Source organism: Monodelphis domestica, chromosome 2 (assembly GCF_027887165.1).
Source record: "Monodelphis domestica isolate mMonDom1 chromosome 2, mMonDom1.pri, whole genome shotgun sequence".
NCBI lineage: Eukaryota > Metazoa > Chordata > Mammalia > Didelphimorphia > Didelphidae > Monodelphis > Monodelphis domestica.
This window is the reverse complement of record NC_077228.1, coordinates 258,344,946-258,366,173: the sequence shown is the minus strand read 5'-3', so window position 1 is coordinate 258,366,173 and position 21,228 is coordinate 258,344,946. Positions and strand designations below refer to the sequence as shown.

Below are 21,228 nucleotides of genomic sequence, written 5' to 3'. Positions count from 1 at the left end.
TAAAAAGGACAGATTCAAGTCTCTCCAAGCCATGGCACAGTGTGAGATCAGGAAGATGCAAGACCGATGGTGGGAAAAAAAGGCAGAAGAAATCCAGCGCTTTGCTGATATGAAAAACTACAAACAATTTTTCAGTGCCTTCAAGACTGTCTATGGGCCATTAAAACCCACCACCACTCCCTTGCTATCCTTTGACGGTGACACTCATAAAAGATAAAAAAGGCATCAGCAACAGGTGGAAAGAACACTTCAATAAGCTTCTCAACCGACCCTCTTCAGTCGACCAAAGTGCCCTTGACCAGATCCCCCAAAACCACTCCATTGAACAACTTGATGTCCCTCCTTCAATAGAGGAAGTCCAAAAAGCCATTAAACAAATGAGTGCAGGCAAGGCACCCGGTAAAGACGGGATCCCATCCGAGGTGTACAAGGCCTTAAATGGAAAGGCGCTCCAGGCATTCCACATAGTGCTGACCAGCATATGGGAAGAGGAAGACATGCCCCCCAGAACTCAGAGATGCCTCCATCATAGCCCTATACAAGAACAAAGGCACACGAGCAGCCTGTGACAACTACAGAGGAATCTCACTACTCTGCACTGCTGGAAAAATCCTCGCCCGTGTTATACTCAACAGACTCCTGTCATTTGTTTCAGAGCAGAACCTGCCTGAATCACAATGTGGCTTCCAAACAGATCGCAGCACCATCGACATGGTCTTCAAGGTGAGGCAAATGCAGGAAAAATGCCTTGAGCAGACCCTGAGTCTCTACATTGTCTTCATAGACCTGACGAAGGCGTTTGACACAGTGAACAGGGACGCATTGTGGGTGATCCTTAGCAAGCTCAGTTGCCCTGCAAAATTCGTCAAACTGATTCAGCTCTTTCATGTCGACATGATGGGAAGTCCTATCTGGTGGAGAGACTTTCGATCACTTCAACATCTCCAATGGCGTGAAACAAGGCTGTGTCCTCACTCCGGAACTATTCAACCTATACTTCACCCAAGTATTATGACATGCTGTGATGGATCTAGACCTGGACGTCTACATCAAATACCAACTGGATGGCTCACTATTCGACCTTCGCCGCCTGACTGCAAAAACAAAGACAACAGAGAGACTCATCCTGGAAGCTCTCTTCACAGATGACTGTGCTCTCATGGCCCACCAAGAAAATCATCTTCAAATCATTGTGGACAGGTTTTCTACCACAACAAAACTGTTTGGCTTGACTATCAGCCTCAGCAAAACAGAGGTGCTGTTCCAACCCGCACCAGGGAGGCCAACTAACCAGCCGTGCATTACAATTGACAGCACGCAGCTTTCTAATATCAACACTTTCAAGTACCTGGGCAGCACCATTGCCAACGACAGGTCCCTAGACCACGAGATTAATGCCAGGATCCAAAAGGCCAGCCAGGCACTCGTGCGGCTGCGCTCCAAATCCTCCAACACAGCGGTGTAAGCACTGCGACAGTGGTCCTCAGCTCGCTCCTGTACAGTTGCGAGACATGGACACTGTACCGGAAGCACATGAAACAGCTGGAGCAATTCCACCAACGCTCTCTCCAGTCAATCATGAGGATCCGATGGCAGGACCGAATCACCAATCAGGAAGTCCTCGACAGAGCCAATTCCACCAGCATCGAAGTAATGGTCCTCAAAACCCAGCTACGATGGTCTGGACCGTCATCCACATGGACCCACAGCGAATACCAAGACAGGTATTCTATGGTGAACTGTCAGCTGGACTCAGGAAGCAAGGCCAACCAAAGAAAAGATTCAAGGATCAGCTAAAGTCAAACTTGAAGTAGACTGGCATTACACCAAAGTAACTAGAACTCGCTGCCTCTATCAGAAGCAGCTGGCGAACCCACATTAACCATACCGCCACCACCTTTGAAGATAAGCGACGTCAACATCTTGCCGCTGCGCGTGAACGCTGACATCAGGGCGTAACCACACCTCCCGTAACAACTGGCGTCCCATGCCCCATGCCCCACAAACTTTGCACCTCAGTCTTTGGACTTCAAAGCCACATGAGGGTACATCAATAGATGATAATGCACAAAGACAATTGTCATTCTCGGTCACCAAGAGACTACTACATATATTAATAGAACAAGAAACTGAGAATTGTTTTTCAGTGTGTCAAAAGTTCTTTTATTTCATCCTTCCAAGAATGGGTACTGAATAGCCAGTGTTACTAGTATTATAGCCAGCAAAGTACAAGGAATTGGAACAGACAGCCTCCTTTTATCCTAGTCTCTGAAGCAAAGATGGTCCTTCCCCTCATTCACCATTGGCTGATCACTTGAGAGTTACAATCTTATCTTAAAAGCTAGCTAATCTGAATGTGCAATTCACAAAACCAATTATCCTAATTATTCAAGTGAGTTTTAACCAATCAACACAAGGACTGCTTCAATCCTATCTATCTGCATATCCTAAATTTTTTAATCAATCAAAACAAGAATTGTTTCAATCCTATCTATGTGAAATGGAGCTTGGGTTGGGAACACTTGAAACTTATCTTGTTTTGATGGAATGGCTCTCTCACTCCCTCTCAAGAGATCCATCTTTCTAAACAACTTCTCTCACAAGGTCCATAAACTTTAAAAAAAAGTTTTAATGACTATATTTCAATGAAACTAGTTGCCTTTTTGATCCTGAATATTTTATGTTATACATTTAAAAACATTATTCTAAGAAAGGATCTGTAAGTCCCACCAGACTTCAAGGATACATAAAAAAGGTTCAGTAAGAACCCATGCTCTGGGCAAGCACCTCTTTGCAAAGAGGTGAGAGGTATATTGCCAGGATTTGGGTCTAGCCCTTGTCACAGTTTGGGGGGGGGGAGGAGTCCTCAGCTAAGTGTGGTGACGAAGGCATAGATGAATGATGGAAGACAACTGTTAGAGCATCAGCCCGGGTAAACAGCTTCCGCTAGGCCCAGGGTTGGTTTTATTTTTATACCCCAAGGATTACGTACTTTCTTGGCACACAACTACATTATTCAACATACATGTTCAAATACAGATAATTGAATAAGTGATACATTCACTTTTAACAAATTGTTTGATAGATATTCTGTGATCATTCTATATACTTATTGTTATATATATATTCTATATACTATTGTTACTACTGATTCTGATAGCACACACAAAGCTTTTGCAAAAGATAAATTATTTTGTCACAGGCAGTGTAGCTAGAGGTCAGAAACTGAGAATTTAAATAATCAAACTTTAGAATTTGAACAAGCCATTAATTTATCTCCCAAAGAAAAATCCTCCAGAAACAAATGAGCTAACAAATAATTTCTCCCAAATATTCAAAGAGCAATTAACTTCAATTTTACAAAAAGTGTTGACTAAGTTATCATAAGGAAGTTTGGTATTCTACCAAACTCCTATGATATGGTCATGGCATCCAAACCAGGGAGAGATTAGAGAATAAAAATTGCAAATCAATATTACTAATAGAGATCCATAAAAAAATGAAATATTAGTTTAGAGGCTACATTAAAAAGCTTACACACTATGATCAGGTTGAATTTATACCAGAAATGCAGGTTGGTTCAATATTACAAAAACTATATGTAGACCATACCAACAACAAAACCAATAAAAATTATAGTTATCATATCAAAAGATGCAGAAAAGGTTTTTGATAAACTTTATCAAACTATACATACTTTATGTTAAAAAAATACTTAAAAATACAGGAATAAATGGACCTTTCTAATACTCACAGGTACTGAAGTCTTTCAAATAAGATCAGAGATAAAGCAGAGAGATTCACTAGCATTATTTGATGTAGTTATAGGAATGCTAACTACAGCAATAAGAAAAAGAATTTCAAAGATTAATCATAGGCAAAAAAATCTTTTTTGCAAATGATGTGATAGGAATTATAGATATTCAGCTTTAAAAATTAATATGAACAATTAATAGTAAAGTAGCAGAATATAAAGTAAACTCCACAAAAATCATCTGTATTTCTGTATATGACTAACAAATACCAGCAGAAGAAAATTCAAAGAAATCCATTCAAAATATCTCCAAAATGCATAAAATATTTAGTTCACCAATCAAAGCAAAGACAGGATTTATGTGACTATGACTATGAAATACTCTTTTTGGAAATAGAGGAAGACAAATAATTGGAAAAGATTTTATTTCTAAAATAATCAAAAGGGCAATACTACCTGAATTAATCTATAGGTTTAATGTCTTACTAATTAAGTTATGAAAAGATTAAAGAACTAGACAGAGGGACATCTGTGCCACATGATCAACAAGTTGGAAGACTAGATATTTTTCTCTGATTCTTATGACCTCTCAAAACTTTCCAAAATAAGTACAGTATTCGCAAGAGTAATTTGTAAGTAATTGCAGCTATGTCCATAGACTAGGATACCAGGAACCCTAAAGGAGATAACAACTTGAATTAATAGCAGAAAAGGCTAATGCCTAGTTCCTAACAAATCCAATCAGCATCTTTATCCCCACCAATCCTGACTCTACCACATGGTTATGCAAAAGGAATTTATGCTCTGGAATCTACCCTGCAATTCCCTGGCTGCTACTACAGCCTTGGCCAGAATATTCCCTTAATCCCCTGCCCTCTTCCTAACATTCTATAACAACAAATAACAGAATTCAACTCTGCCACAATCTCTACACCTTTCTCCTCCTCAGAGGTGGAGGTATGGTAAAGTAGAAGCAAGCTCTGCCTAAAGGTAGCTTGAATGTTCCAGCAGGGTTTATAAAGTCAGAGAAAAGAAGAAATTGGAGCAAGGCACTGTATGTCTGATACTTTACCAGGCTTAAAGAAAAGGAGATTGGTATAAAACTGGGACTAGTTGTATCTCTCCACAAGTCACTTAAGCCAGATAAGTTAGGTTAGTGAAAAGTGAATTCTGCAACAGAGCAAAGGCAAACAAAGCTAAAACTAGACTTTTGGGTACATGCAATCAAAAGGAAAAGAGACTGAAAGTGAGTGATGAGGGAATATAATGAAAAAAAGTTGAAGTACCAAAAATCTCAGGAAAAAAGCTCAGTTAATCTCAAATACAAACAGATAAATCAACAGAGAAGAAAATAACTCCTGTTATCTCTCATGAAGAAAAAAATGCTATGGAGAAATGGTAGATTATTATAGATAATAATCTATAGGGATTTGGTACCCAGAGATCACTTCCTCTGAAAGAATGTTGTAACCACACAGTTAACAATTTGACTAAGGGGAAGGGAAACTAGAACTTCTTAAAGAGACTAGCATCTGGAACAGTGGTTCTCAACCTTTCTAATGCCGTGACCCCACAATACAGTTCCTCATGTTGCAGTGACACCACACCAAAAAATTATTTTGGTGGCTACTTCAAAACTGTAATTTTGCTACAGTTATGATTCAGAATGTAAATACCTGATATGCATTCTGTATTCTCGTTGCTACAAATTGAGAGGTTGAGAACCACTGATCTAGAAGAATGCAAGGGCATGAACACAGAAAGATTTCATCGAAAATGGGGGGAAAAGTGATCATGGGGAAGATTGGGGTAGTAATGAACTACATAATTGAGGACAATGAAAAATTTCTACCACTGAGTAATACTTTTTTAAATCCTGAAGAATTAATACTACGAAGAGTACAGTCTAACAGGGGGAAAAAGGGTAGAAATTAAGATATGCAAGGCCATAGACTCATGATTAAAAAAAACAAAACACTCTCTACAGACAAAGAATGAACTGTTGTTATCATTTCAGATCAAAGCATGCCATCCTTCACTTTATTTCCTTTGTGGATATTTTCTTCACTTTATTTCCTTCGTGGATTTTTTAAAATTGTATATGTGATATGTCTTCCCTCAGTCAAGACATGGATCATACAGAAATATGTATTGCATGAAAGCACTGATATGACCTAGATTGGACTATTTATTGCCTTGGGGAGAGGAGGAGGGAGAGAGGAAGGGAGAGAATTTGAATCATAAAATGTCAGAAAACTATTGTCAAAAGTTGCTTCTACATTTAATTTTTTTGAATTCAATTTAAAAAAGATATACAAGATATACTAGACTAAAACAAAGAAATTGTTTAGGTGAAGGAACTCAAAATAAGACACCTTAGAAGCTTTAATTTCATTAGGAATATAAATTTAGGAAAGAATAAGTATAAAGATCATGAATCAAAGAATAAAAGTCTAGAATAGGCAAAGAAGAAAATTAGTGAAGAGAACAAGGGAAAGAAATCCTTTTTAGGAAAAGGTACATAAAAATTTTAAAGTAACACAGTAAGTTGAAGAATGAGAAAATAGGATTTTACTTAATTGAGAAAAAAAGAATTAGAAAGCTGGATTTCAAAAATGAAAAAGTAATGAATAAACCCCCAAACTACAGAAATGGATTTCAAATGGAGTGGGGAGACTTGCAGGTAAAGAGAAAAGAGCCAGTGGAAATGGGGTTGCTTTAAAATATATCAATAAAAAATAACTAACAAAGTATTTTTTCAGAGGAAGAGAAACAACAAAAAATCCCAATTTAAAAAACCCAACATGAGAATCAAATGGAGGAAAATATAAAACATTCCTAACTAAAATAAAATGTAATAAGTTTTAAGCAGTCCAATAAAACGAAGAGCAACAGATTACATGAGAACAAAACCCTACATTCTATGGCTTACACGCCTAAGAAACACACCTAAAAAAACCCACAAAAAATAAGAAATTGGGACAAAATTTTCTATGTATCAGTGAATAAAAAAACAAAGCAAAAATTATAATCATGCTATCAGACAATCCAAAAATAAGAACTCACAGCATAAAAGGAGATAAATAAGCTGATACAAAGTAAGCAAAGCCAAGACATGATTACAATGTAAATGGATATCACCACAAAATAATGAAAAGTAAATGCAAAATTATAAACAATAAGAATGGTTTCAAAGAAAAGATATGAAAAAACATGCCCTAACCCATTCCTTTGCAGAGGTGGGAGGTCTGAAGGTGGGGCACATTGCACATAATTTCAGTCCTTTTTAATGTATTGTTTTTGTCTCTCCCTGCCCCATCTTCTTTTTTTTTCTTTAAAAAATATTGTTTTTTCTATGGGATGGCAGAGGAAAGTGAGGAAGGAATAATAGTGAAATTCTGGTGAAAATAAAACCAAAAAATCCATAAAATTTTATGTTTAAAAACTGAGGTTAAGAACTACTTGATAAAATCATGATAACATTCAACTAGAGAAACAAAAAGTTAAAAATCTCACTGGAAATAATGAAAAGAAGTGGGGGAAGAAAGTATCTAGCAGTACCAAATCTTAAATTAGTTTACAAAGCAGTAGTTAAAAAAAAATGTTTAAAAAGTAAAATAAAAAGTTGATCACTGGAACAGACTAAGTACACAAACTCCAGAAGTAACTGAAGCAACTGAACCTTGCAGCATGCACCCAAGGACAACAATGATTGGGTTAGACTATTTGATAAAACTAATGGGAAAAGCAATCTAGAAGAAATTAAGTTTAGACTACCTTTCCCTACCACAATACAATAATGAGTTTCAAATGGATACACAACAGAAATGTAAATGGTCATATCATAAAACTAATTAGAGAGCTGGTAGGGAAAGATATAGATATAGATATATAATATATAGATATAGATATATATACACACCTTTACTTCCTGTTTCAGTGACAACTCTTAAGACAGAAGGGCAAGGGCTAGTGTCTAGCCCAGGGTCACACAGCTAAGAAGTATCTGAGACCAGGATTTGAACCCAGAATCTACTGTCACTCTATCCACTGTGCAACCTTGCTGCCCCTGAAGGTAATACCTTTTGCAGCTATTGTGGAAGAGGCATGAAGGAAGAGAGAATTTTCATGCATGCAAGACAGAAAGCTAGGGGGACATCATCTATCAATCAATGTGAACATTCTATTTGGAATGTTCCCAGGAAAAACAGTTGAAGCCAGCAGATGAACTGGGAGACTGCCTTGGCTTCTGACCAAGGGATAGACTGACTTCTTCTGACCTAGGCTGAGGTTTTGGTGTGGCTGATGTTGGTGACTGACCGTTATATACTGGGCTGATTAGAAGAAAACAGAAGAAAATTAATTGTCCTTCATAACTCCCTGAAAGACTTTTGTGTCACAGCAGTGACAGGACTGACATTTCTCAAAATCCTCCTAACCCTCATTATAGATTAGGGATAACCCTATCCCTCTCAACTCATCTTCCATCCTTGTCCTGTTGTTCCCAATAAACTCCCTTTCTTGAGAAAGGAAGAGAAAGGAGTATTTTCCTCATAAATCTCATAGTCTACTCAGAGAAGATGGGGGGAAAGGCAAAGCTAAAGGCTTCAGAAGAGGGTGGTCAAGGGTAGTATTGAGGGAGGAAGAGGGTAGGAAAAATATTAATCAATTAGCCATCAAAGGAATTGATAGAAATCCTCAAGTATTCCCCTAGTATATCTCTCTCTATTACAACTAGGCACCTTGAGGTTTCCCCTAGTAGTAGTATCTCCCTATTATAACTAGGCACCCTGAGGTTTTCCCCTAGTATCTCTCTAGTTACTACAGAGTATCCATTTATTACAATTAGCACATCGAAGATTGACTGAATCCTACAATCCTTAGAAAGGCAGAGTAGAAGAGTAAAGATGTTCAAAACAAGTTGTTTTTGGAATGGTGGTCATTGCTGTCATTGCTTGTTTCTGGGTCTACAACATATTATACAGCAGAATGACCCATATGATCATTGTATCTATTGATTATATGGGCTTACTTACATGCCTGAAGATATACACATGTAAAGCTTACTCTCATGCATGAAGTTGTACACATGTAATGCTTACTTACACACGAAGAATGATAAATTCTAACAAGCATTCATGAAGATCTCATCTTACATCCATGCAAAAGTAAATTTCAATCTTATAGACACTCACATGTAAATATCTTGCACACATGCATGTTCTTGTTTATTCCTGAGTTTGTTCCGGAATGGAAGAATAAGACTTCAGTCAAGACTAGAAGAAGACGAATGGCATGCTGACCAGACGAAGGACCAGAGATGAAGAAAGAGTTTATACAAGCAACATCTCATTTATTACAACCAGAATATCTCCGGATTATCTCTTTATTACACTATGGATGATGAATTCATGACTATACAAGGAATAGAGTACATTACAGGAGATAAAATGGGCAATGTTGATTATATAAAATTGAAAATCTTTCAAACAATAACAGTTAAGTCAAGATTAGAAGGAAAAGTTAAATGAGAAAAAAGTATTTTCATCAAATTCCTCTGATAAAAATCTATGATAGACATTTATTGTCTATCATGTGCCAACTATAGTGTTGGATACAAAGAAATGGAAAAGAAAAAAAAGGAATTCATAACCTTGATACAAATATATAAAAACAACAATCCTTCCCCAATACTCAAAGAATACAAATGGGCAGTTCTCAAATATAAGATGAGCTATCAATCACCAAGTGAAAAAAAGTTGAAGTGATCCAACCAAAAACAAATGGAAGTATGTCCCAGTAATCATTAATCTGCACCTACCCTTTGACTGTGATATCATTATTATGCCTATATACTAAAGAGATCAAAAAAAGAGAAAATGGGCCTATACATACAATTTAGCAGCTTTTTGTTATAGCAGAGATCTGGAAATGAAGGAGGTGCTCATTGACTGGAAGATGGCTGAACAAAATTTGGAATATTGTGCCATGAAAAATGATTAAAGGGATGTTTCAGAAAAATCTTCTGATAAGATCAGTATGAACTGATATAGAGTGAAATAAGTAGAACCAAGAAAACCATTTATACAATAATGTAAAGAAAAACAATTCTGAAACCCTAAAGAACTCTGACAAGTGAAATTACCAACTATAATTCCAGAGGACTGATGGAGAGTACTTTCCTCCTGACAGAAGGGTGATGGCCTCAAGTTGCAGAAAGAGTAGGCCCAGCTGATGTGTCAAAATAGAATTTGTTTTGCTTCTTATGCATATTTGTTACAAGGTTTTTTTTTTCCCTTTTCTTACAGGAAAGAAAAGGAGAAAAGAACTCAAATATCCTTTTAAGTGCACAGAAGAGAACAGAAGGCCAGAAGGAAATGCAGACAAGACAGCTTTGAATGTTTCTCAAAAAGAAAATCAACTTTAAAATAAACTAGCCAAAATAGATATGGGTACAATAGTAAATAATATTAAGAATTACAGTTTCATGTATAATTCCATTTTTCTGTTCTACTTGGCATATAGAAATGTTTATCATGTGCAAAGTTCAGAATAAAACATAATTGTTATATGTTATGTAAAGATAGATACCTGCAAATAGCATCTTTCTTTGATGTGGGGAGAGGGGGGGTATGTACCCATGAGTGGAATTGCTAGATCCAACTATATGGAGAGTCAGGTAAATTTTCCTGCATAATTATAAATTGTTTCCCAGATGGTTAAATTCATATCCCCATCAGAAGCATAGTATTGTATGACTTCCTAAAGTCTCTCCATCATTGACTATTTCCAGCACTTATCCTCACTAATTTGATAGATGAAACTTCAGTTTTCATTTTAACTTTTTTGGTTAGAGCTAATTTTTGTATTATCTTCAAATTTATGTTTAAGATCAATTTTTGTACTATCATTATCAAGTAGTTTCACTGATTGTCTAGATTTCCTCTCTTTGATTTATGTTATCATTTACTATTGGCATTGTAATTCCATAGAAGATAATTCTCCAATTTCTAGTTTCTACTTTGTTATATTTGTGGTCTTCCCTTTTCTCTTAATTGAGCTATTTTTCCCATTCTTTATAGAGATTTGTTTTTCTTTAATTTTGTTAGTTATGTAAATTTTAGGAGGACTACTGAAAAATATATATAAGCAAGGGATACCGAGAGAGAGAATCTGGCAATCAGGTGGAGAGAGATAATAAGACACAAACAGATAAGAAGTGGATCCAGGGACAGACAGAACAGAGGGACAGATAATAGAAATACTCTCTCTAGGCATCTACATGGAAAAAAAAAAGCAGCAGAAGACCAGAGAAAGACTGATCACAGACTAGAACTAATAATGGAAGGTAGAATGATTGTGAGAGACAAGCAGACAGACACTGAGAAAGTGAAACAGACAAATGGACTGACATAAAAGAGAGCAGCCACACCAAAAGTATAAGGAAGAACAGAAAAGTAATGAGAGAAGTAGGAAAACTAAACCAGACAGGAAGAAAGATGGGATGCAGAGACAAACAACAGAGATATCGGGTAAGCAAAGATTGAAAATTTGAAAGAGACAGAGGCAGCAGACAGAAAGGGGAAAAACCCAAAGTCAAACAGATAGACTGAATAGAAGAAAGCAGAGAGAAAGAGAGGCAGGTGAGCAGGCAGGTGGGCAGAGAAAGCGACAGACAGAGACAAGGACATCAGAAATGATATACCAAGAAAAAGGCAGACAGACAGATGGAGAAAGCAGATGCAAAGAGGCAGCAGGGAAAGGGCAAGCAGATGGGGGTGGTTGGAGGGATAGGCAGAGGGTTGAAACAGAGATAAATAGGGGGCATGGATTGAATGGGGGAGATAGGCAAGGGATTCAGTAATTGACAGGGAAGGTAGAAGGGAATGGGAAGAGAAGACAGAGAGCCAGATAGGTGAGGGAAACAAACTTAAGAGAAGCAAATAAATTGGGGAAAGCTGGTTAAAAGGGGAGGAGCAAGTATGCCGAAGAACAGACCAAAAGGCAAGAGGATAGGCACTGAGCAAAAGAAACAGAAAAGTAGAGGAAAAGAGAGGAAAATACCAAGCAGAGAGAGATGTTGGCTGACTAAAAAAACCTAATGGGGAAGGCTGGTAAAAAGGGAGAGCAAAAATTACAAGAAATAGGTAGTCAGACAGATTAAGAGATGCAGACAAGCAGACAGTAGCTAAATGAGAGCAGAGAACAGACAGTGGGATGCTAGCAGGCAGGTGGGGAGACAGAATGAGAGGGAGAGGCTGACAGACAATAGAGGCAGACAGACACAGATTGACAATAAGAGTTTATCAGGCAGAAAGAGAGACAGAGACAAGCAGATAGGCAAGCAGAGAAGAACCATCAGAGGCAAGGCGGAAGATAGACAGACCAAGGGATGCAGGCCAGGAGGCAGACAAGACAGCCAGAGAGAGGAAGACAGGCATATAGCCAGAGAAAGGGAGAGAGGCAGGCAGACATAATAATAGAAGCAAGCAGGAAAGGAGGCAGGCAAATAGGAAAGAAACAGGCAGAAATAAAAAAAAGACCAGGAAATAGGCCTACTGGTAGAAAGGAAGAAATAAAAACAGAGAAGGAGGCCTACTCACAGATCTCTAAGTACAAACCAACATGTAAAGAGGCACATACACATAGACGTGTTCCCACACAAATATCCCAAGACACATACTCTTAATCACTCATACCCAAAAAACTCAACATTTAACCACAGACACACAGGGACAAATAAACATACAGGAGTATACTTTAGTCTAGATGTACAAAGGCAAAGGCAAAAGAGACAGAATATAGTATGCACATAGGAACTGATATACAGAGCCAGGGCAAACTGGAAAACAGAGTTCAAGAATCAGAAAAAGATTATAGTTGAAGGTTACTGAGATGAGAGAATATGTGAGAGAAAATCCATGAATGAGGCAGAAAAAAGGGACAGAAACTCCTTACAGAGAAAAAGTGAGAAACATATATTTTACATTAGATATACAAAAAAGATAAACGGATACAAAGATCTAGAGACATAAAGAGAACATGAATAAAATAAAACCAAGAGCTCAGCAGAGAGGGAGACAAAGACTCTGAAACCCAGATTAAGGGGAAAAAAAGAGAAACTAAGACCCATAAAGCAAAGGAAAGAGCCCCAAAACAGCAAATTCTTGACCCTCAAGGAAAATTAGGCAAAGGTCCATCCTAGAACTCTAGGGAACCAGATTTTTTTAATGTGAATCTAAGAGAAGGCTCCTATCTGAGGACTACTGAGGCGTATAGTATAGAGAAATTAAGTGAAAGACTGAGGATTCTCAGGATGTTTCAAGGAAAGGTACAGAAAAGAGAATTGAGAGAAGGAATAAAGTGAAGTCCAAGGGAAAGAAGAGAAGTGTGGAAAGGAATGACTTAAGAGAGCTTAAGTAATTATCTCAGACCCTTCTCTTCCTCCATAACTTCATGGTAGCCCTTTGCCGGCAAACACTACTTCTCTACTATATTGATATCCCCAGAGATAGAGATATTTACAGCCTCCTCCTACCAGAGTCCAAGGCTCCCTTCCTATCCGAACTGGCAAGCTTAACTTAGCTTCCTTGTTTGATTCTGTTAGGTAGCCCTAAAAAAGTCTTTCCTGACCCCTTTCTAATCTCCCCCACCAGTTTCTTATTCCCAGTTTAAGATGTTTTGGTTGAAGACATGGATGAGAAAATCAGATATAAAGGTCTGACTGCATCTTCCTCTTTCATTCTTTCTTCACCTTAGCTAGCTTCCTCTCACCCACTTTACTTCAATTTCTTCTATTTTGATGGAACTGGAAATGAGGGTAAATGAAAGAAAGAGAATTCTGTTTTGGAAAGGAGAAAATACATTTTTTTTCTTTTTCATATCTTGATGTTCCTCATCCACAGCAAAATCCATTCTCTGTGATAAGATTTCATAACCAAGTTTTTCTGGGGAGGGGGGAGGAGGAAAATGAAAATGTAGTTTAAAACAACTGTAAATGACTGAGAAGATTGCGTTGAAGAATAATCAAACACAAACTCAGATTGATTAAAAAAAAAACTGATTACTCTCCATTCTCCACCCCCAAAAGGTTTCTATCATTAAAAAAGAAAAAAGAAAACAATCTTATAAAATATGTAAAGTTAAAAACATTTCTGCATATATATATATGGCCAGGTTTATATGCAAAATATATGTATTTCATCTTTTTTCTTGACAATGCCTGAAGGGTGGAAAAAAAACCCTTCACATCAAACCACTCCCTTTCTGAAGTACTTAGGGGAAAAAAAAGCTTTTCTTTTGAGGAGGGAGGTGGAGAGAGAAGAGACTAGTAAAGAAAAGAAAATTTTAAAATCTAGTTGGACTAGTATCTAACTAGTTAACCTTTAACAATTTATGCTGATGTCAGACTGAGCATGAGTACTGATTAATGTCCCCCCCCCAAATATTTTTATAGGTGTGTGTGGGGGGAGGTTAGTCAGCAGCCATTTTTGTTTTATGCAGAAATCCTTCATGTTTCTTCCCCCCCTTCAATACACAAGGAAAATATCTATTAATCTGTTTACTAATCAGCTATGAAAAAAGGAAGACTTTTGTGGGTTTCTGGGTAGAAAGGGTTGAGATGAGAAGGGGGGAACTGGAAGCATTTATGTTGGTGGGGGGTGTTAGGGGATGGGGGGTGAAAAATGAAATATTAAGCCAGCCATTTTGTTTTAAAAGCAGATTTCCCCCCCCCTCTCTTTCTTCATGGAGGGGGTGACGGTGTTGGAGGGGGGGTTGTTTTAAAAATAATTTCAGGGCGGCCATCTTAGTGCTTCAGCTCTAGAAAATATTTCTCAGCGCCCCCCTCATTATTTAAATATATTTAAAACAACGGAGAGGAGTAAAGGGGGGGAGAGTAGAAAAACTTTTATTTATATAATATATATATTTACCCCCTTTTCTCTCTCTTTTGGTCTCCCAGGGAAGGGGAGGAGAAAGTCTCCCCCCCTTTAATTTTTCTCAATAGTAAATTGTTTTTGGGAGGTGGTTTCGCCCCCTCCTTAGACAGAGGGGTGGGGGTAGGGGGTGGCCCGGGGGTTTGGGGGGCTGGGGGAGGAGGTGAGTTGGAGGAGGAGGACGACGACGCCGAGGAGGAGGAGGAGGAGGAGGAGGAGGAGGAGGTGGTGGTGGTGGTGGTGGTGGTGGTGGTGGTAGTGGTGGGGGAGGCAGGCGGGCGGTGGGTGGGGGGGTGGTGGGGGGGCCAGAGCTACAGGATGGCTTCCCCTCTGAGGGACGAGGAGGAGGAGGAGGAGGAGATGGTAGTGTCTGAGGAGGAAGAAGAGGAGGAGGAAGAAGAGGGCGAAGAGGAGGTGGAGGCGGCGGATGAGGACGACGAAGAGGAAGACGACGAGGGAGTTGTCGGACGCGGGCCACCGGGGCACGACCGAGGCCGCGGCCGCCACAGTCCCCCCAGCTGCCACCTCTTCCCGCCACCGCCCCCGCCCCCGCTGCCGCCCCCGCCCCCACCGCCAGGTAAAGATGAGGGACACTCGCCGAACTCCCCCCCCCCTTTTACTCTGGGTCGCCGCGAGCCCAAAGTTCCGAAACCGTTGGGCGCGAGAGGGGGCTGGGGGGGGGGGTGCCGGGCAGGCGCGCGCGGAGGAGCTGGGGGTGGGGTGGGGTGGGGGTGGAGAGAGAAGGGCAGGGGAGGGAGCGCGAAAAGCACCCACCGCGCGGACGGAGAGGAGTCGAGTCCGGGGGCGCGCGGACGACGGAGCAGCCGGCCCGCCTGCTTGCTTGCTCCCCCACTCCCTCCCTCCCTGCCCGCCCCGGGCTTGAGGCTGGGCAGCTTTCCGGGCCGGTGGGCCGACCTGCTGGCCGAGCGGGCCTTGACTCCCCTCCCCCAGGCCAGCCCCCTCCCCCCGCTCTGGGAGGGAGCCTGCGGCCGCGGCTGAACGCCGGGCGCCAGCTGAGCGGGCGCGCGGACTGTGGAGCCAACTCTGGGTCGCAACCGTAGGGGGAGGGGAGGGCCGATGTTGTGTGTGGCTTTTTTCCCCCCTTCTCTTTTCTTCCTCCTTTTCTTTCTCTTCGGGGGACTGGAAGCGATCGAACCCGAGAATGCAACCCTCCCCCCCTTCCCGCCGCGCCTTCAGGACCGGCTTGAGCGCCAGACGCCCCCCCTCCCCACTCCGACTGGCGGGACCAGCCTAAGCTGAGTGGGGGGAGGCGTCGGAGAGTGGCTACCGTGGCTGAGCCGGTTCTGAGAGTTCAAGCCGGTTTGGGGTCTGACTAAATGTAAAATTAAATGGTATGCATTTGTGGGGGGCGGTGCGAGGCTAGTCGTCCTCTAGGCTCGAAGCTGAGGAGGGGTCCCTCCTGACCACCTGGGGACGGACACGCTGCCCACACGGAAGCTCCTGCCCTAAGGGCACTGAGGGACTAGTACTGGGGCTTGTTCTTCGGGTGACGGTGGGACTTTTGTACCCTGCCCACCGCCTGGCAAATAAATGTCCCCTCTCCTCCCCCGGAATCTTGGAAGTGGGGGTGGGCAGTGTGCCTAAAGAGAAAATCGAATACACCTATATATCGATGCCTACGGTCGTCTGTAGCTAGAGTGTATGTATCCCTACCCCTAGGACTCCCACTCTTTTTACTATGTGAGCCTTTGACCCTCTTTTGTCCTTGGGTGACCCCACTACTGTGGTCCGGGGACCCCATTGGTTGTGACTTCTCTGGTTACCCACCACCACCATGATCACCTCAGTGAGGGGTGACCCTGAGGGATGTAGAACACCTCACCTCCTGCCGTGTTTATTACATACACGAGGTCCATCACTCCCCTACCCTGCTTTTTCACAGGGGGTAACATTAATAACTAGCCACAGTTGAGAGGTAACAGTTGCCTCATTAAGGACCCAGTAGCTTACCCCACCTCAGACACCTTGTGTGGCTATTTCTAGAACTATTAAAAAATAATGTAAATTTTACATATATTCATACCTTGTATGTAGAAAATGACAGGTGGGGGCACTTTCATCCCCTTTCCTCAGAGCAGACTTCAAAAGCCTTATAGTTTTAAAGTTGGAAGGGAACTAAGAGGTCATGGAGTTCAACCCTTTCATCTTACAGATAAGGAAACTGAGGCTAAGAGAAGTTAAATGACTTTCTCAAAGTCACATAGGTAGTAAAAGGGTCTAGGGAGCTGAGATTCTAACTCAAAATCAAGTCCTCACTACATCATGTTGCCTTGTGGGGTCCCCCCCCCCAGCCTCTATTGATGAAATATGCCCTGTGTTCTTAATACTAAAATATAAATTAGTGCCCAGGATAGCAGATATACCTGTAATATACTTCAGTTGAACAACAAAAGAAGTATTGAGGATAAGAAGGAAGAGGATCTAAAAGGGGAAAGGAGAGAGGGAAGGGAATGTCTTAATGAAAATGAAATAATTTATTATTTTACCCTAGGGTCTGTGAACTAGGAAACAAGTAGAAAAAATTACTTTGGAGGAACACTTTTGTGTGTGTGTGTGTGTGTGAAAATGGGAGAATTTGGGAGACAGGTGTCATTTCAATTAAACATTTATATGCACCTACAATATATCTGAAAAGTGAGGGGGAAAGGAAGAACAAAGTAGGGAAGGTGGGATTAGGGGGTGGATTCTTTCCTTGTCTTACAGAGTTCTCAGGTTAGGTAATCCTCTTTGGTCATTTTCAAAACCAGGCTGATAAAAGAGGGGAGAGCTGGGAAAGAGCAGGAAAGAAATCTATGGAGGTTGATGTATGTCTTTGTTTGACTCTCTGCTCCCCTCATCCTAAGCTTATTTCCTTAATAAATAAGCAGACATTTGAAGGTATCAAATTATTTTCACTTTGGGTTTAAAATGAAAAATAATCCTTCCACTCAGGCAGTGTTGCATACACCTAAACCCTCCCAAGTTTGAGTGAGTAAAATATCCTTATTGGGTAATTTTCCAATGTAAAAAAAACTTTTGGGGAAATATATTTTATTTCCTCTTCCTTTCAGTGTCTCCAGATGTGAGAAAGGCAAATATCAATCTCAAGAAGTTTGTCCCATGTATTTAACTCCCTTTCTGAGGCCAAACTCCCAAGTGGAATATGAATTTTTATATTCTGCAGCTCTCTATTGTTTTTTACCCAGACTGATTTTCCCTCATCCCCATTTTGTTTCACATTCTTAACTGGGCCCAACTTTACCTCTTTCTCCTCCCACCAACCTCTGTACATTGTTCAGCATTTCTAATCCAAAGTCTCCTGTGGGGGGGGGGGAGGGGAAAGAAGGGAGCCAAAATTGAATTTTTTTCCCTTCCCCCTTCTGGCAAGTATAGAGAAATAATATTTAGATGTGATTGCTTGGGGAGGGGGAAGGGTAGGATATGGGTGGTATGGAAAATTCTAGTAGTTTCTTTGCAAAACGCTTGAAAATAAAAACCCACCCTCTCCTTGCAATACGCATGTGCAGGGGCCCTATTATGGTGCTTCGTTTGTGGGGGGAGGGAGGGGAATTTGAGAAAAAATAAATATATGTGTGTGAGAGATTGATGGTGAGATAGAAAGGAAGGGGGAGGCCAGGCTTTTTCTGAGGCTCCTCCTCCTTTTTCTAGCTTGCCAGCCCCCTCAGGGATCAGAGCCAGGGAAGTGGGAGAGCCTGGGCTTCAGGCCATCGGGTGAGACTGAGGAGTTGAGACTTAGCCTCTCTCTTTTCTTTATGCCTCTTTTTCCTTCTGGCCTTGCTTTTCTTTTCCACTCCAGCTTTTCCAAGATCATGTAGAAGTTAGTTGGATCTCCACCTGTAGCTGAGTAAGGTCAAGCAGATTAAAGAGTTCCTCCGGACTATGTTCTGTTCCTCCTGCTTTCCCCAACTAATTCATGCTGTTCCCTAATTCTAAACTAACTGCCCTTTCTTCACTGTTAATGGAAACATTTTGATATTAATGAAGCCTCTGGGCTTAAGGAGAACTGGCCAAAGGGCTACCAGCAACAGTTCTATTCTCTGTATTCAGGCAGGTATTCTGTTGCTCTGTCACCACATATTCCCCTTTCCTAAGTATAAATTAAGAGCTTTCATGTAAAAGAATGGGGGTCTTAGTACCTTGATCACTGAAGGAAGCTGGGATTTATGGGGAAGAAGAAAGCAGTAATGGGCTTCTGGGGTAGGAAAATTCTAATATTCTGGTGCTAATTGTTATACATTTTCCATTGGTTGTAGAAAGTGGAAATATATGGCCTAAAGCTAGGGGACTGGGCAGTGCTTCTCTAAGTTGTCTCCTCCAGCTACCTCTGCCCAAGAATGACCAGTCAGGCTAGTTGGACTGGTACTAGGGGGTTGGGGAAAGAAAATGAGAAAATTAAGTCCATCAGTACATCCCAACATTTTTTGGTGACTAACCAATTTGGTAACTAAGGAAGTCAGAATGGAGAACTAGGTAAGGGAACACCAGTAAGAGCTAGTTTGTTTTTTTTAAACACTTATCTTCTGTCTTAGAACTGATACTAAGTATCTAAATACTAATTAAGATATTTTTATACATATATACTAAGGCTAAGGCAAAAGGGGTCAAGTTACTTCCCCAGAGTCACACAGCTAGGAAAAGAGTAAGGTCAAATTTGAACTCATGTCCTTGATACCCCAAATTCCACACTATCCAATTTGCCACCTGGTTTCCCCTTCCCATTCTTCTAAAATAGGATTCTGGGGAAAAATCAGGGTCTTCACCTTGTTATTGGCAGGTAGTCTGTATTTGTAAAAGTGTGAGTTGGCCCCTTGATGTGTATGCTTGTTAATATATACATGTATATATGTGTAAGCAATACATGTTTATTGTATGTATGATAAATGTCAGTCTTTGTCTCAATTTTTTTTATGTTGCACATATCATAGAGTGTGTGTTGGGATGTATGTGGAGTCAAAAAGCCTGGAATCCCCAAGGGGAAGAAGCTTTTCATGTTGTATTGGAAAAATAACAGGATTACAAGTCAGAATGGCCCAAATTTATGTGAGAGCCAGTACATGCACTTTCCTAGTATAAGGACAGACAAGTTAACCTATTATCTCAAATGAATATATGTAAAAAGTTTTCTCATCTATACTATAAAAAGGGGATAACGATATACTCCCTAACTGGTAGGGTTTATTATAAAGAACTTTGCAGTTTAAGAGAAATACCAGCTCTGGGATAGAATGTCTACATTCTCTAAAGGGAACAAGAACTAGGTTTTAGGATGGTGATGCTAGGCATTCGCTCTAGTCTGGAGGAAATACCTCTGGAGTAGGAAGTAGTAGCTGAACCTGTGAGTAGTGGATAGAGTATTAAAACTGGAAACAAAAGGATCTGGGTTCAAGCCCTGTCTTAGGTACTTCATAACTGTGATTTTGGGCAAGTCATTTAATCTTTAAACCCATTTAACCTCTAAATTTCTTTTACAATAGGGATTGAGATCTTTTACAATAGGGATGTTTACAATAGGGATTTGTTTTTACCACAAATAATACCACTTACCTCCCAAGGTGGTTGTAAGGATAAAATAATATTTGTAAAGTACTTCTTAAAGTATTATATAAATGCTAGCTATTATTATTATTAATTATTACTGTTGCTCAGTTCAAACTGAATCTTGGGTAATATTAGTAGGAAGAACGATTTTTTTTTAATAAAGTCAAACACTTAGGAAGTGAAAGTGATCAACTGACCTAATCTTTTCCCTAATGGGATTATAGTTTGGGCTAACTATAGGGTTAGTAAATTTCAGGAGAAATCTAAATAGATACCACAAGTTTTCTAACCTATTTCCCAGACAAATAACAAAACTTTCTTGGTTAATTAAAAATTCTACTTCTCTAACTGTTGAATCTCCCTTCTTAGCATCTGACTGAGGAAGCTGCCAGTTTGTATCCCCACCACCACCACCCTGGGATTATGCCAAGCAGGCAACTGGGCATGGCTTCCCCAATTTCTAGGCAGAGTGCCAGCTGGCTGCTTTGAGGGGAGCAGGTCACAGGTGAAGGCAGGAGGAAAGAACCCTGAGAGTTCTGAGAATCCAGGCCTATAACTTGGAACCTAATCCTTGATTGGGAGTGTGCTAATACTCCCAGTCTATTAGCACAGGGGGTTGTCTACACTTTCCTTCTGACCTCTGCCTTCATTTTTAGAACAACCCCTGAATCAGCATCTATTGAGTATTTTTAAAAGTAAGTTCTGCTTCCAGTTAATAAGAGACAGGGCTGGAATAGGTTCAGTGTCTCAGTTCCTGGGGAAAGTAGGACTCTAGAAGGAATAGGATATAGAAAACTAAATGTTTAAATTCTCCAGTGTGACTTTGTTTCCTTTCCCAAAGACGATGATGAGATTGGGCTCCCGCCTTCAGCTCTAGGAGTGAAGAAGAGAAAAAGAGGACCCAGAAAGCAGAAGGAGAACAAGCCAGGGAAACCACGGAAACGAAAGAAGCTTGTGAGTAGAGAAACCCTCAGCACA

General features: G+C 40.4%; 2 protein-coding genes across 13 annotated transcripts in view; one reads left to right on the top strand and one right to left on the bottom strand.

Annotated features, from left to right (window-relative positions):
- Positions 1 to 15,711, bottom strand: part of NAA38 (N-alpha-acetyltransferase 38, NatC auxiliary subunit) — a 36,789-nt gene extending 21,078 nt beyond the window's left edge. The window contains exon 1 of one of the 2 annotated variants that reach the window (XM_007483166.3): positions 15,466 to 15,711. The gene's annotated coding sequence lies outside the window, so the exon portion shown is untranslated. The remainder of the gene's footprint in view (positions 1 to 15,465) is intronic. The other variant, XM_056817580.1, reaches the window with a different exon arrangement.
- CHD3 (chromodomain helicase DNA binding protein 3) overlaps positions 14,890 to 21,228 on the top strand; it is a 31,230-nt gene continuing 24,891 nt past the window's right edge. For 3 of the 11 annotated variants that reach the window (XM_056817568.1, XM_056817560.1, XM_056817564.1), the window contains exons 1-2: positions 14,978 to 15,268; positions 21,092 to 21,204. In XM_056817568.1, the coding sequence (XP_056673546.1) occupies positions 15,010 to 15,268; positions 21,092 to 21,204 (372 nt within the window). In that variant the 5' untranslated portion in view covers positions 14,978 to 15,009. Of the gene's footprint in view, positions 15,269 to 21,091; positions 21,205 to 21,228 lie in introns of all 11 variants that reach the window. The other 8 variants (XM_056817567.1, XM_056817561.1, XM_056817565.1 and 5 more) reach the window with 6 other exon arrangements.